Source organism: Micrasema longulum, unplaced genomic scaffold (genome assembly GCF_059751315.1).
Source record: "Micrasema longulum isolate JH-2025_06_02 unplaced genomic scaffold, ASM5975131v1 h1tg001164l, whole genome shotgun sequence".
NCBI lineage: Eukaryota > Metazoa > Arthropoda > Insecta > Trichoptera > Brachycentridae > Micrasema > Micrasema longulum.
In genome coordinates, this window is record NW_028278351.1 from 39,038 (window position 1) to 53,749 (window position 14,712).

Consider the following 14,712-nt stretch of genomic DNA (forward strand, 5'->3'; position numbering starts at 1 on the left):
TTGATGGTAAACTTACATATTATAACAAACATATTTAAAATACAGTAGAAAAAGCATACAAAATGTTAGGGTTTGCCATACGATCAACCAAACCTTTTACGAGAACTGACAGGTTTAGTGGCATCGACAAACTATACTGTAAATACTATAGTTTTATCAGATCTGTTAGGCATTTAAAATTTATCTCATGCTTAACCTTTAACTTTTACTTTTACATGCATCTACTACCTGTATTTAATGAATTATTGTTGGTTGTGAATTTTTTGGTAATAAATATAAATGTTCATGGAAGCAGAGAAGGGGGAGGAAGGTAGAGGTGGAACTATACCATTTTTTCTTCCTTTTATGGACTTTTCATTTAATTTTTAATTTTCTTTTTTTGGTTTTGAATTTTTTCCCCTCTCCTCCTATATTCATAATAAATTAGTGTGAAATCTGTAATTGGTCTTACTTTTTAAAATTGTTTTCTTGTACCTTCATTTTGTTAAAAAGACCATGATTTCAATAATAAATAAATGAAATATTTTGAAGAAATCAAAACATGGCTAGACCGAAAATTTCATTCTGATACTCGTAAAAAAAAATAACTAAATCAGATCAGTCTAATACCCGTATGCAGAGACAAAAATTAAGGTGAGGAAAGTACATTCTAATTTCAAATGCATAGAATAACCCGAAGGTGAAGACAATAGAATGTACTCTCCTCACCTTAAGGTTTGTCTCTGCATACGGGTATAAGGGTGTGGAAATCAGGAATATATTTGTCAGTGAGCAGGTGCTTATACATATAAAACGGTTCATTCAAAAATAGATCTTTTACCAAACATGGTAATGAAAGGAATGTTTGTATGTGGAATTAGGTAAGGAATGTTTGTATGTGGAATTAGGTAAGGAATGTTTGTATGTGGAATAAGGTAAGAAATGTTTGTATGTGGAATTAGGTAAGGAGTTAAGAAGAGGATGAGGATGAGGATAAGATACAGGAAACTTTAATAATTTGAATAAAACACATTCAAAACCGAAATAAAGATTTTATTAATTTATAAAAGTTCAATCGCAATTAGTTTCTGAAGAATTCGTACTCGTTTCTTTGGTCGGTTGGTTAAGGTTAGACTGGTTTTGTCTGTATGCCAATAAAGTTTTTTTGAAATCCAAATTTTTGTGGTTGAATTTAAAGTGACTTTTCATGTTTCCTTTCTGTGCAAATCCCTTTAGGCAAACCGGACATTTGTACGGAGTGACCCCGGTGTGTAGCCGTTCGTGTTCCCTCAGATTTTGAGAAATGGTAAATTTTTTATCACAATATTTACACATGTATGGTCGCTCATTAGTGTGGATTCTCGTGTGTGCTGCCAGAGAGAACTTTTGAGTGTACGCCTTTTCACAAAATTCGCATTTGAATTTTTTTTTGGCGGTGTGAGTATGAACATGACTCTGCAAACAACAATTCAGATAATTACAGAGCGTTTGAATATTTAATAATCCTATGGTAATGTAAATAACAGAGAAATTCTAATCTGAATTATTTCAGATAGCGTACTTAAGGTTGGTTTGGGATTCATAATTAAACACACCGATTTGATGTTTTAAAAGTATCCTTAAGATAATATCTACATAATATTTTTATCGTATTTATATACAATGTTTTTTTTTATTTTTTATTTATTCATTTATAGTTTACATACGTATGCATAAGGGCAGGCATATTGCCTTCAGACAATTTCTTCCTACCTCCCAAAACCGTTCAATTTGAGAAAATCAGTGGTATATGAACATATTGTTGGTATATTATAATATTTTCATTATAAAACAAAATATTGATAAACATTTACAGCAAAACCTCGTTTTTCGTTCCTCTATTTTACGTTTTCCCACTTTTTACACCGAAATATTTCAATCGCATTTTTTTCCACACATTCTCGTTCAAATATTCCCTCGATCAAAGTTTTTTAAGTTCTTCATTACCCCGGTTTTACGCTGAAATTTTTTCAAAACTCATTCCATCTGTCCAAAGGCAACGAGCCGCGCGCCGCCGCGCGAATGGAGAATAAAATCGAGGTAAGTAAAAATACGTGTAAATTATTGTCTCAAACTAAATTCAAAGTAGGCGCAGTATAATTGACCATTCTGTTTAAGTGTCTAATTTTGACACTCGACTAAATAGTGACATGCAGTTGACACGTGTTTAGGAAGAATAAAGTCTTTACATCAATAAATTACGGTGCAGAAAGTTTAAAAATTTGGCAATAAAAATATTATTTGAAGATGAAAACATAATGTGATAAGAAGATAGTTTAAAGAGTTTTAATTAAAGTATGAAACAGTTTTGTCGCGATGTAAATGACAGTTGAAATTCAGTGGTACCATAATAAGAAAAGTGATACCACATGAATAAAATTTCCCAATATTTAGGGAAAAAATCATCGTATGCATTTATGCAAATGAAAAGTTTTTATGTATAAATGTAAAAAAGAAATTCAATAAAAATATGTTCATAGAAAAACGTGATGTGTTTGGCCTTGGTTGTTGTGACGTCAAGATTTGTGATATTTTTCTACACAAATTTCAATGGCAAGGAACAAACAAACATGAATTGTGGCGTATTAGGGGTGTGGCCAATGGTATCACCGTTTTTGCGGGAATTAAAAATTACAAATTTAAATGTATTTTTTATGCTACTAATAATTAGCAAAAAATATTTTTTTTTTACTGGACAGTATTTCATAGACCTTTATTACTTAAAAAATGTTTAAAAAATCGTGATATTTCCTTATTGAAACGAAAAACACATAAAAAAGAGGATAATTGAGGGGATGGCCATTCAATGGATAGGATTTGATAGGATAGGATAGCTGATTTAACTGCAGCAGGAGTGGAGCGGAGCAAGAGCAACAGCTCCTATTTGCAGTCCTAGAAGTTGGAGTAATTACCTCACGATATGATGTAAAATTCTACTAACCCTGAAGGTGCCAGGTGAGTGGTAAACCTTGTCACAAAAATTGCACTGATATGTTTTGGGTCTCTTATGCATATGCAGCGTGTGAGTTTTCACTTGTCTATTATTCTTGAATAACTTGTTGCAATATTGACAGGGAACTTTCGATGAACTATGCGTCAATCTGTGATCTTTAACAGAATGTTCCGTATAAAATGCTTTGGGACATTCATCACATTTGAATTTCCTCTCACCGTGACTTAACACGTGACGTTCAAATGGTTTTTTTTGATAGAATTCGAATTGTTCACCACACTGAAAACATAAGAGATTATTGTCTTCTAGATTCTTTCTCTTTTTTTTTTTCACTTCAGAACTTTGATTTTCTTCATTGAAGTCTAAAAAGTCGTCGAATGAGACGGAGCAGCGGTCATCATCATTATCCGAGCATTCTTGTTTAGTTATGATGACTTTTTTTTCTTCATTGCCATAATCGTCGTCTACGGAAAATTGTTTCAATTCGTAGATAAATTCTTCGGAAATTGAGGCGGGTTCTAAATTCATCTTTGATCTCAATATTCGATCACTTTCTTCACATATATTAAGGAAGGCAACAGCTGCTTCTAATTTCAAAATGCACTGAAGACAGATATATTCGTGGTAACCATCATTCTTACAAACCTGAAATAAACATAAAATATTAAAATGGGAGTGAGAATCAAGTAATTTTGTATATAACTTATATGTTATTTATTTATTCATATTTTTCTCTTACCAACTATAATTAATAATAAAAATAATGTGACCTTACTGGGATTACCCGTGCCGGGGACACTACTATATACTATATACTTTTTGGAAATGTTTTTACATTTGAGAATAAACAAAGAAGGCTAACTTAATAAACAGAGATAATTAAAAAAATATTCACGCACAATGAAAATAACAAAAACCTAACATAAGCTATACACTTGTGGAGCAGTTGATTCAATATTGGTTTGAGCGTATGAGACAATCAATTTTACTTCTACCTAGCTCCACTATCCATTTTTTTATAGCCTTTTTAAACATTTTCTCGTTACTAATTGTTTTAATAGATAGTGGAAGTAGGTTATAGATTTTAATTGAATAATACTCAAAATCCTTTTGTTTGAAAGTTAAAACATAAGTTTTACCCTGAATAGTTTGTATTGACGGTAGAAAGGCAAAAATTACTAAGCGACATGTAGCGACAAATTACTAAATTATGTGCCATAATAAGTACATATCGCCGTGCCAATGCTAAAGTCGAGAATCTGCAATGTTGCCAGTTTTGAGTTAAAAATAGCATGAAAGTTAATTTTGAACAGAGAACACACTACCAAAACAGCGACATTGAAATGGTATCTACTATCTATTAAAACAATTAGTAATGAGAAAATGTTTAAAAAGGCTATAAAAAAATGGATAGTAGAGCTAGGTAGAAGTAAAATGGATTGTCTCATTCGCCCAAACCAATATTGAATCAACTGCTCCACAAGTGTATAGCTTATGTTAGGTTTTTGTTGTTTTCATTGTGCGTTTTTGTAATATAAATAATAAAGATGTATATTTATGCCTAGTTTTTAAAACAGTCTGAATATTTTGTTAATTATCTATTTATTAAGAAAGTCTACTTTGTTTATTCTCAAATGTAAAAACATTTCAAAAAAGTATATTGTAAAGTTAAGAGTAAAATATGAATAAATAAATAAAATAAAATAATGACAGGACCCAGGTTTTACTAGCTACCATTGCCCCAATCTGACTAAACAACCATCTATCAATTCCAAATTTGCAAATATTTCTTTTGAGACTTTGGCATTGAATTCATTTTTACTTGTTTGCTAATTTACTACGTTAAAATTGTGAACGTGGTAAATTAGCAATTACAGTGCCTCCGCCTGAATGTTATTCATAACAATTTGTTTTTTTAAGTTAATAATATAATCAAAAAAACAGTACACTTAAAAAATACGAACCTTTATTTTGCTAGCACCCAGAAGTTTGTTTAAAATAGTTAAACGGTCATCATAAAAGATACTCATGTCTGCATTACCAAGACAACACCTACACGTGCCCATGTTTTGTTAAATTGGCATGAAATTTAATATTTACACAAATAATAAAATATTCATTAAGAAACCTTAAGTGCTCGCGATAAAAACGAAAATGTATATTATTAACGATTAGTTGATTTTTAAATCTATATAAATGTCAACAACATTTTTTTTTTTAAATATATAAAATTTTATAAACATTTGATGGGTTTACGCACGATTGACGCGCATTGACCATAGATTATTTTGACGTTTGTCTCATACAGGCGGCGTTGCCAACTTCCGTCAACCTAAAATCGGTAGATTCGTTATCAACTGGAACAGTTTCACAAAAAATAATTAAACTGTTTATTGTGACGACCCGCGCTGCCTAAAACTGTTATTGATTTTGCCACACTACTCCAAAAACTGGGTGGTAACCAGGGGTCAATTAGGATTATTATTGAATTCGGTAGATTGCTCCCAAAATTGGTAGAAATGGCAACGCCGCATACGAACGTGTTCAAAAAATATTAAGGTACCGTGATCAATCTCTGCCGTGATCGTTAAGTACATTCAAAAAGCTTTGCTCTAGCTTTTTTTTATAGAAAAAAACTCTAATGAAAATCAAATTGTGGTAGAACGAGGTTCGAATATCTTATTAAGGTTTCCACGACGCTAACCACTGGACCACAACTCGGTTTTATTTCGTGTATGTTTTTATCCTTTCCCTTACTGAAACTACAAAAAATACGCCGGATCAGACGGGGTCCCAAAAGACCCCAATGTACCTATTTATATTTATGTAGTACAAAATATTACGTATTTTGTCTAGCGCATTGTCCCATCTGGTCCGCCCAGAGCAGCGTTGGCCGCCGAATGAACCTTCCAAGAAATATAATCACCCATACAGTACGTGGCAGTCAGGGTTTCTCAAATATAGATGCATTGATTATTTGAAAATATTTTTGTGTTACTTTTATGTTAGCACGGGATGTATTATTCATAGGTTATTTTCCAAAAATACCTAACATCATAATTTATAATTTTGCACTCAGTTGTGCATAGAGCGCATTGTTTTAGCACAAATGGCAGCTTGTGTGTATATTTTTTGATAAGTGGAAGGTAAGGTGATTAGTTTTACGCTTCAGATGCCAGTTCAATATTTTACAAATCCGTCTATTTTACCAGAGTAACACCATATCCTACGATATTTAATATTTGATACATTTCATTTTTTTAAATAAAAATATTACGGATTTCACATTACAAATCACATTTTGGTAAAAAACAAAACATAATTAGTCCAAAATAAATCAATTTTAAAACTAAAATAACTGCACATATAAATAGTGAAGCAAGGATTTTTTTCTAAAAATATACAGGATGTTCTTTAAACCCTGTTACATCCGAAACCACAATGATCAGTATGGGCAAGAAGGCATATTAGCGTATTTAAAAAAATATTTAGAACGAAGAAAATTTTTAAAAACAGAATATTAAAAAATAACAAATGGTTGCTTATTTCTGCAGGGTAGAAGGGAAGGGCGCGGCCGTGCGGTTGACGGTGTATCAGACTCCCCTTCCCCTGTCCTCGTTTCTCCCCTGCAGAAGTAAGCAACCATGTGTTTTTTATTTATCTTTTTTTTTAAAGATTTTAGTAGTTCTAAAAAATTATTTAATTACCGATCATCGTGGTTTTGGATGTGACAGGGATCAAAGAACACCCTGTATACAGACCAATAAATGTATTACTTTGCACAATTGGTACACATGTTATTCATATCTTTATGTATAACATTGCTTTATTTTTATTTGTTTGTAATATATCGAACAATCCATGATAAAATTGATCAGATATTTTAAATACAATTTTGAGATATTTTTAGGTTTCTTAAATAACAGGTTTGTACTAATTTCTAAATGTAGCTCAGAAACTGCTCAGTAATTAAATAAATATTAAGCGGTTAAAAATAAAATGTTTTATTTATTTATTTTTATTTTGAATCTTAAAATAGGGCACATAAACATATTCTTATGTGTGCTCTAATAATAACAATGTACATATATTTAATTTTTAAGTTGTTTAACACATATTTCGTAACCTTCTGTTTGAATTTTTTTCCATTTCAAAATATTTTTTTACTGCCCTATATAAAACTTTATGTTGTGTCATCGCTGACTTTTTTTATTTTAATTTGAATTATATAATGAATAACCGCAAAGTTATTGCTTCAAATATAATTATTTATTTAAAGTTAGATTTTATTTTGAAGTCCTGTACCCTGTAAATGCTTGGACTATTATATTGTCGGCATACTGATTAAACCTAATAGAATCGCCATTATGCAGAAAAACCATTCTATGATTATTGACCACGAAGTTAGCTACAGATTACAGCAATATAACAGGCTGTAGGTACTTGGGTTGAGAATTGTAAGCGCTAACCGAAAGTTATCATGTATAACACTATATGTATATAAGACCACTAGAGGTACTTTTTTTTTTAATGTATTCTGGTGACAAACATTACTTATTGGAGACTTGAATAAGTTTTCGTTGTCTTTTTGTGAAAATTAGTTAAATTAGATTATTAAAATTATTAATTAAATTAGAAAGTATTGTCCATCGCTAGAGATTACATTCTCCTATCTTTCTGGATGCATGCGAATACCATCTCAAAATAACGACTCATTTTTTGAGGTTATCCACGAATAGAGCTATTTTTTGGCATCTTCAAAGAATTTAAGTGCTGCTCACCCAGGCCATGAGTCATCGATCGGAACGAGTGTTAATATTAAGGACCAATGTCCGGTGAAGGACTTCCCATTTGAGCGTTTCCAAGTATGTTTTGACTGGCCTCGCAACATGTGGCCGAGCGTTATCATGCTGCAAAATTACTTTGTCGTGCCTTTCCTCTTATTGAGGCCGTTTGTTTTTCCTTCAATGCTCGGCTCAAAAGCAATAATTGTAGTCGATAGTGATCTCTCGTGATGGTTTCGTTGGGTTTGAGCAGTTCATAATACATTACACCCAGACGATCATGGTGCAGAGCAGAGATGATGATGATCACAAGAATTCTATGTGCTTCAGCTGCAGATTTAAAAAAAAAAAGTAATGCAGTAAAATTCTCTGCACTCTTACTATTTACTCACATCAAAAAATATGTTGTTCACACTTCGGTGGAATAATACACACTGGCATTTCAAGCCTAATGGTCAATCTTCACGATGAAGTTGACTGTAGTATTGCCTGAAGGCTAAGATAATACTATGTGTTGGAGAAAAGTGAGAACTTATTCAAATCCCTTTTACATTAACCAGATTTTTTTTTTTAAATCTCAACCAATGAAACAACTTAAAGGAATAGGGAAATATCACATACTACGAATACCAATCAAAATATATGAAATGGATTTAGAAAAATTAATTGTATTTTCAAAATCAATGTGGACATTGAAGAGAAATGTTTTCATACATAACTTTAAAAGATATGTCCCTACCAAAACACAACATGTTTGGCTTTGACAATGAGGAACTTCAGCCCTACGGGAAATTGGATACAAAAAATGATTTCTTGCACGGGGTAAAAATAAGAGCATTAAATTGTACCGCAAAGTTTCTTGAAAATGTACAAAAAAATAATAAAAAATATTTCAATAAAAACCCACTACTTTGAATGACATCACTGGTTCATATGAATCAATCTATGATATGAGAGCTGTGGAAGATTTCTGATCTGCTTACCATTTCTTGAGCAATAGGAAGAACTGAATGAGAATAAGCGGAAATTGACCTCTGACGTCACACGTGGAGTTATTACGATATAAAAAAAATTTTAAAATTTGAAAAACCACTGCACTTCCTCATTGTGCACAATGTTCTTTTTAAATTTAAACGGTCACAAAGTTCAAAATTTAACCGAATCATGATGTATTAGAGGCGTAGCCAATGCAATGACCATTTTTGCGGGAACTCAAATTGTTAATTTAAAAAAAAAAATGCTTTTAATAAGTAGTAAAAAAATATTATTATACATACAAATATATAGTATTGTGTAAGATGGTTTTGTGTCATGTCCAAAATATAAATAAGGAAAACTTTGTCTGAAACATTTTTGCATTGCGTTGCGTCAAACACTCAAATAAATTTTTCTCAATACAGGCAATAATACATTTAGAGGGTTTTATCAGAATACCGAAGATATTTCACTTTCAAAAGGTTATTATTTTTGTTGTTGGAATGTCTATACACCTCCACTTAAGTTTTTATATTACAGCTAAGTATTTTGCGTAGAGGTCAGTTGATACGCTATAACTGCCTTCTTGAAATCTTTTCCTTTATGGTTGTACTTAAAGTGGCTTTTCATGTTTCCCTTTTGGGCGAATCCCTTTAGGCAGATGGGACATTTGTATGGCTTCTCTCCGGTGTGAAGTCTCTCGTGTTCCTTCAAAGACTGGAGTATGGTGAACTTACTGTCACAGTAGTGACAGCTGTATCGGCGTTCACCCGTATGGACCCGAGTGTGTGCAGTTAACAAATGCTTTATGCAAAATGACTTGTGACAAATTTCACATTCATATTTCCTTTCGGCAGTGTGAGTTAACATGTGAACCTGCAAAATCAATTGATTATTTATTCAATCTTAGTGAATACTTAGTAACCACTAACCGACGTTTCTTTGTCTACCGGTTTCGAGACGTACCTGTCTTTTCGTCATGACACTAATTACACTAACACGCAAACCGCACTTAACCTTAACCCTAGTAATTGCACAAAAATAAAAAGCATGTATATTTGCATATTAGGGTAATTAGTGTCCTGGCGAAGAGACGGGCAAATCCCACTATACGTCTTTACCATAGTGATTGAAGAAAATAAAAAACATACATAGTTGCATATAAGAGACGGGCTAACCGCATCACCTTTTTATTAATTTATTCATTTATTAGTTTATACATACAATGTTACAAAAATGGCACAAAAAACACTCTGGCAAATTCTGCTAGTACTAGGAGTAGGCTCAGTATATGAAGGGTCGGCAAGCCAGAAATATTAATACGCCTAATGTTGCAATCGGTTCCTATATGGGCAAATGCCTGTTCTAAGAAACCGATTTGTTGCGGCAAATATGGTTTTCGAATATGTTTCCTATAAATAAAAACAATATTGAAGAAATAAAAAAAAACAGTTATAGCCCAAAAGAGAAGAGAAGAAAAAAAAAAAAGAAAAAAAGAGTAATTTCACAAAATTAAAAAAGCATATATATTTTCTTGAAAGTGTAATTAGTGTCCTGATGAAGAGAAACCGTTATTTATTTATAGAAACTGAAACCACAGCCGAAACTGAAACTTCAATCGGTCACTAAAAACCACCTTCATGAAAACAAAATACCGAGATACGTTGCCATTGATATATCAATGCAGTGCCCTATGCACTATTAGGTGCGAAAAGGGAATAATTATGACGAAATATAATACGCAATTTTCTTAGAATATAATTATATTTATGAGTACTTTTTTTGTTTTTTCATCTCTGTTAAAAATATTTATCAATTATTCAAAGTTTCCCAAAACAAGTACAAGATGCTTAAAAAAAATGAAAAAATAAACTAAGACATCTCTGCTGGAAAAGGGACATTTTAAGAAAAAAATTTTTTTTTTTAAATGCCGCTAGTACATTTGTGTCTTTATTATGTATCGTAAATATATAAAAAGTTTTTACCTTCAAATAATACGGCCTATAGAACACTTTATCGCACAGATTACAAGGTGTTGGTTTAATGTTTTTGTGCACATATTTCATATGGATCTTGGAATCGTAATTAGTTTTGAAATATTTGTCACAGAATTCGCACGGATGTTTCTTTAGCAGAGTGTGGGTCAGCTTGTGAGCTCTGAGTTTGTCTTTTACATAAAAAGTCTTGGGACATTCATCGCAGAAAAAGGTTTTATCACCGTGCGTTTGCATATGTCGTTCAAAATTATAATTATTCGCGTAATGTTTACCGCAAACCGTGCAGAGCTGCCCACTTTTGCTGATTTTCTCTGCATTCTTAGTTTTTTTTACTCTTCTTTTAGGTTTTTTTATTTCTATTTCATCCGAGTTATCTTGTCGGTTCTCTTGGCAATCGGGTAAATCATCAAATGCGCTGTTTTCTATATCTATTGTATCGAAATTGAAATCAGATAGATTCATGTTGGTCTCCATATGTTCTGCTTTGATATCCGTGCCATCTTCTAGTTTAATTTCAGATTTAATCAAATCCACATCTAAATTGGACCTGAGAATTCTATCACTTTCTTCACATTGATTGATAAATTCTACAACTTCTTTTAATCTTTGAACGCAAGAAAGGCATACAAATTCTGGTAACCCGTCATCTTTGCATATCTACAATGTTAAAAAGTAATACAATATTTCAACCAGTGCACCCGTGTAACTAAGAAGAGCTTCGCAATAGCGCCGCTAGGCGTAGTTTGACGTTTACAAAAAATGATATTTATATTTTAATATAAATTATTTTAACTCTTAACTGGCGTCCTTGCCCCTTTGGACGCATGTTGATTTTTGTTTATTCCACTAATTTTGCGATTTTTGCGGAAGTGACCCCCCTCCTCAGTACCTTCCTTTAGTCGAGGTGCAAATGTGCTAGTGAGAGGACGTGTCGATTGGGCCAGTGAAAATAGCATTTTCAACAAGTGAGTGGGTTTAGCGGGGCTGAGACGCCATTTACGTAACTTTTTGTTTTGTGATATATCCATCATTGAGAAGCAAGTTGCCGGCCCATGCAGTACCAGGGCTCGTACTACAAGAAGACGAAATAGAACAGTGGCTTCTCGAAGAACTCAATGATAATTATCCCACGTCATCACCAGTGGCTGAGCGACAACAAGTCCTGGAGGGCAACAAGAGGAAAATATGTTTTGTGTGTCCTTTTGGCAAGCCCACAAAGACAATTCATTATTATTTTAAGTGTAACACTCCCATTTGCAACACACGCACTGTCAGAGTATGCAAAATCTGCTTCAATTAGTAAAAAAAATGTGTATTTTACCCACTGTTATTTCTATGTTGTTTAGGTTTTTTAATTGTTTTATTTTATTTTTCTTAAAAACATCCTTTCTAGTGTAAGAATATGTGATCAATTTGAGAAAAAAAAATAGTAGTAAATTTCATCGGTCAAATTACTAAATACTGTGTTTACATTATTTCATTTTGTCAATATTGTTGCTGAAGACTGATTTAAGTATATATTTTTACTTTTTAAAGATTTTTTATTTACCAATTAACAGAATATGAATCATGTAACTATAAACAAAAATCAAAATTGAAAATAAGACATTTAAAAAATATATTTTTTGAAAAAGGGTGGGTCCAACGAGGCTTGGAGGCCAGTAATGTAATTTTTTACTACAACATCAGTTAAGAGTTAATCTTTGTTAATCACTCATGAACAAATATTTACCAATAAAAAGCTAGAAAATTCTTTTTACAATATTTATCAGAAAAGTTTTAACAATCTTTCGTGACACAACTAGTCATTTTAGTTTCGATTCTAAACGTCACGCCTGGCCGGCGGTCGAAGAATGACTAGATTCACGTTGGGCATGACTGATTGTTTGGGCATGAGTTAAGTGCCATCATTTTCGAAGGCTCGGGGCATGTCTGTTTATGTCAATGCCGTTTTGTTTTACTTTTAATGATCATAAGTAATATTATCACCTGATAAAATTTTATTTTCCAAATATTAATTTCAACACTAAATCGTTTATTATTCTTAAAATGGAAGAGAATTATAGATTTTTTTCGCCCAGGATTCATTTTTCAAATATTTTCCGATGTGAAAGCGCCATGGCGCAATGGGTAAGAGGGCTAAAAATTGGCATAGCGGTTTCGATTCCCGCCAGTTGCAAGAAAAAAATCCAAGATATATTGTTGTCTTAATTGGTCTAGAAGTTGTGTATTTTTCATAACTTCCTTCTACATCCCCTCTTTCTCACCTGCTGAGAAACCTCTAAAATAGAAGTTTAGCGTAATTTAGTTTTATAAATTTAGTGTGTAAAATACGTGAAATTGGGATAGATACTGTAAAGAGTACTTTGTAGCTGTTTAAATTCACATTTAATCTTATTAAGTCGTAATAAACTCAATTTAAAATGTACCTAAATTTAAAATGTATTATTAGAACATTTATAATTATCAATTACCTTTAATTTACAATATGATAGAATGGTAATAAAAAGGGACAAATCTTCTTTAAAAATATACATTTCAGCTGTTTTTCCGAGGCACAGCCTACACGTTTTCATAATTACATAAATTCAATATTCAATACTAAGATTATAAATAATTATTTGGAAATTGAAACAAGTATAAAATAATAACAATACACCAAAAGTCAACTTTTCTAAACTCGACTAAACCCATAGAAACCAACTTGTCAAGATGACACTGATGACAATTACAAACAAAGACAAAACAAAACCTTCAAAATAAAGTGTTGCCAGTCGCTGTCCTGTGCCCCTGTTCAACAGTAAAGACATCCATCGGTTGGGGGTAGTTCAAACATTTTACTTGATACGAGCTTATTACAACCTTTCATACTCCCGAGAGGTGTAATATCTGAATATAGTTAAAATCTGTTAGAAACTGTATTTAATTGCTGAGGAAACTTGATTTTTAAAAGTGGTAAGGTGGTAGAGAGGTGGAGAGAAGTAAAAACAGGTATATAGTTATGAATTTAAGTATATTAGTTAAAATGGTTGAAGGCATAAAACATAAACATAGCAGGTTATAAAACAAGAAACAACAAACAAAGTGTATTAAAATTAAAATAATGCTAACTTAATTTAATTAAAACTTTGACTCTACTAAAGGAAGGGAGGAAATAATTCTGTTACTTAAGTGGGTGTTATGGATGCTGATGCTGATGATGGATTCGGTTGATCTTGATCCCTTGGTGATGTGGTGTTGGTTCCTGGGTGATGTTGACCCTGGAGGTGGCAGGCTGGCTGGTGGAATCGGGTGCTTGAAGGCTGCTTCAGTTGTAGATAGCTAGCAGATAGTTCCTTAGGGGGGGAATATACCCTCCACGTCTCTGTTGGTGATAAGGTCCGGAGTTCCCACGTCTCAGTGAGAGAGCCTCCACGTCTCAGTAGGGACAGCGTAATTGCAAGGGATGCAAGAGACCAAATAACCCCCTTATACTGCTTATATACTATTTTGATGGGTGCCTTGTGGTGGGGGGCTGTATTTCTCTCCCTATTGGTCGCAAGCTCCAGGCTACGCTTTTCCTTTGCCAGATTAAAATATGGAATTCAAATAATTTGATTTGGGGAATGAAATACCCACATAATATTAAATATTCTTCACAATATCTTCTTCCTTTTTCCTTTATTTTTAAAAACTATATTTACTATACCGAACTTACAATACTACTATACTAACAAGGACAACAGGTTTTATTTACATTAGAATATCTTTACATACATTTGAATATCTTTACATTCATTTTTATTGATAATATTTAGACATTGGGAATGTTAACTATGATAATGATTAACCTAAATACTTAATTAAGAGTTCTTATAATTACAACATAATGAATTGGAAAAAATAAGGTCAGGTCAGTTAACTTTATATTATAATTTATGATACGGAGGGTGTATATGGACGGATGAAGTAAATTATGAGCATCGACAATTATTATACATTTCTG

General features: G+C 32.3%; 2 protein-coding genes across 3 annotated transcripts; both read right to left on the minus strand.

Annotated features, from left to right (window-relative positions):
* Nucleotides 1-1,016: 1,016 nt before the first annotated feature.
* Nucleotides 1,017-5,536, minus strand: LOC148276682 (uncharacterized). Of its 2 annotated transcripts, none has more exons than XM_088233931.1 (3): nt 4,936-5,536; nt 2,960-3,616; nt 1,017-1,434 (listed from the first exon to the last, which is right to left on the minus strand). In XM_088233931.1, the coding sequence occupies exons 1-3, from the start codon at nt 5,035-5,037 to the stop codon at nt 1,051-1,053; spliced, it is 1,143 nt and encodes a 380-aa protein (XP_088090057.1). In that variant the 5' UTR covers nt 5,038-5,536; the 3' UTR covers nt 1,017-1,050. The 2 variants fall into 2 exon arrangements, with proteins under 2 accessions (XP_088090057.1, XP_088090058.1); XM_088233932.1 differs by having other exon boundaries at nt 2,931-3,616.
* A 1,719-nt stretch (nt 5,537-7,255) lies between these two features.
* On the minus strand, nt 7,256-13,453 carry LOC148276683 (uncharacterized). The gene is made up of 3 exons (XM_088233933.1): nt 13,202-13,453; nt 10,716-11,384; nt 7,256-9,606 (listed from the first exon to the last, which is right to left on the minus strand). The coding sequence occupies exons 1-3, from the start codon at nt 13,301-13,303 to the stop codon at nt 9,271-9,273; spliced, it is 1,107 nt and encodes a 368-aa protein (XP_088090059.1). The 5' UTR covers nt 13,304-13,453; the 3' UTR covers nt 7,256-9,270.
* Nucleotides 13,454-14,712: the final 1,259 nt, after the last annotated feature.

Coding starts and splice junctions, on each gene's coding strand:
- LOC148276682 (XM_088233931.1), bottom strand. CDS start 5,037: ATGGGCACGTGTAGGTGTTGTCTTGGTAATGCAGACATGAGTATCTTT. Junction 3,617..4,935: donor TGGGTGCTAGCAAAATAAAG/GTTCGTATTTTT, acceptor TGTTTATTTCAG/GTTTGTAAGAATGATGGTTA. Junction 1,435..2,959: donor ACTCACCTGGCACCTTCAGG/GTTAGTAGAATT, acceptor TGTTGTTTGCAG/AGTCATGTTCATACTCACAC.
- LOC148276683 (XM_088233933.1), bottom strand. CDS start 13,303: ATGAAAACGTGTAGGCTGTGCCTCGGAAAAACAGCTGAAATGTATATT. Junction 11,385..13,201: donor TATCATATTGTAAATTAAAG/GTAATTGATAAT, acceptor TTAACATTGTAG/ATATGCAAAGATGACGGGTT. Junction 9,607..10,715: donor ATAGGCCGTATTATTTGAAG/GTAAAAACTTTT, acceptor TTGATTTTGCAG/GTTCACATGTTAACTCACAC.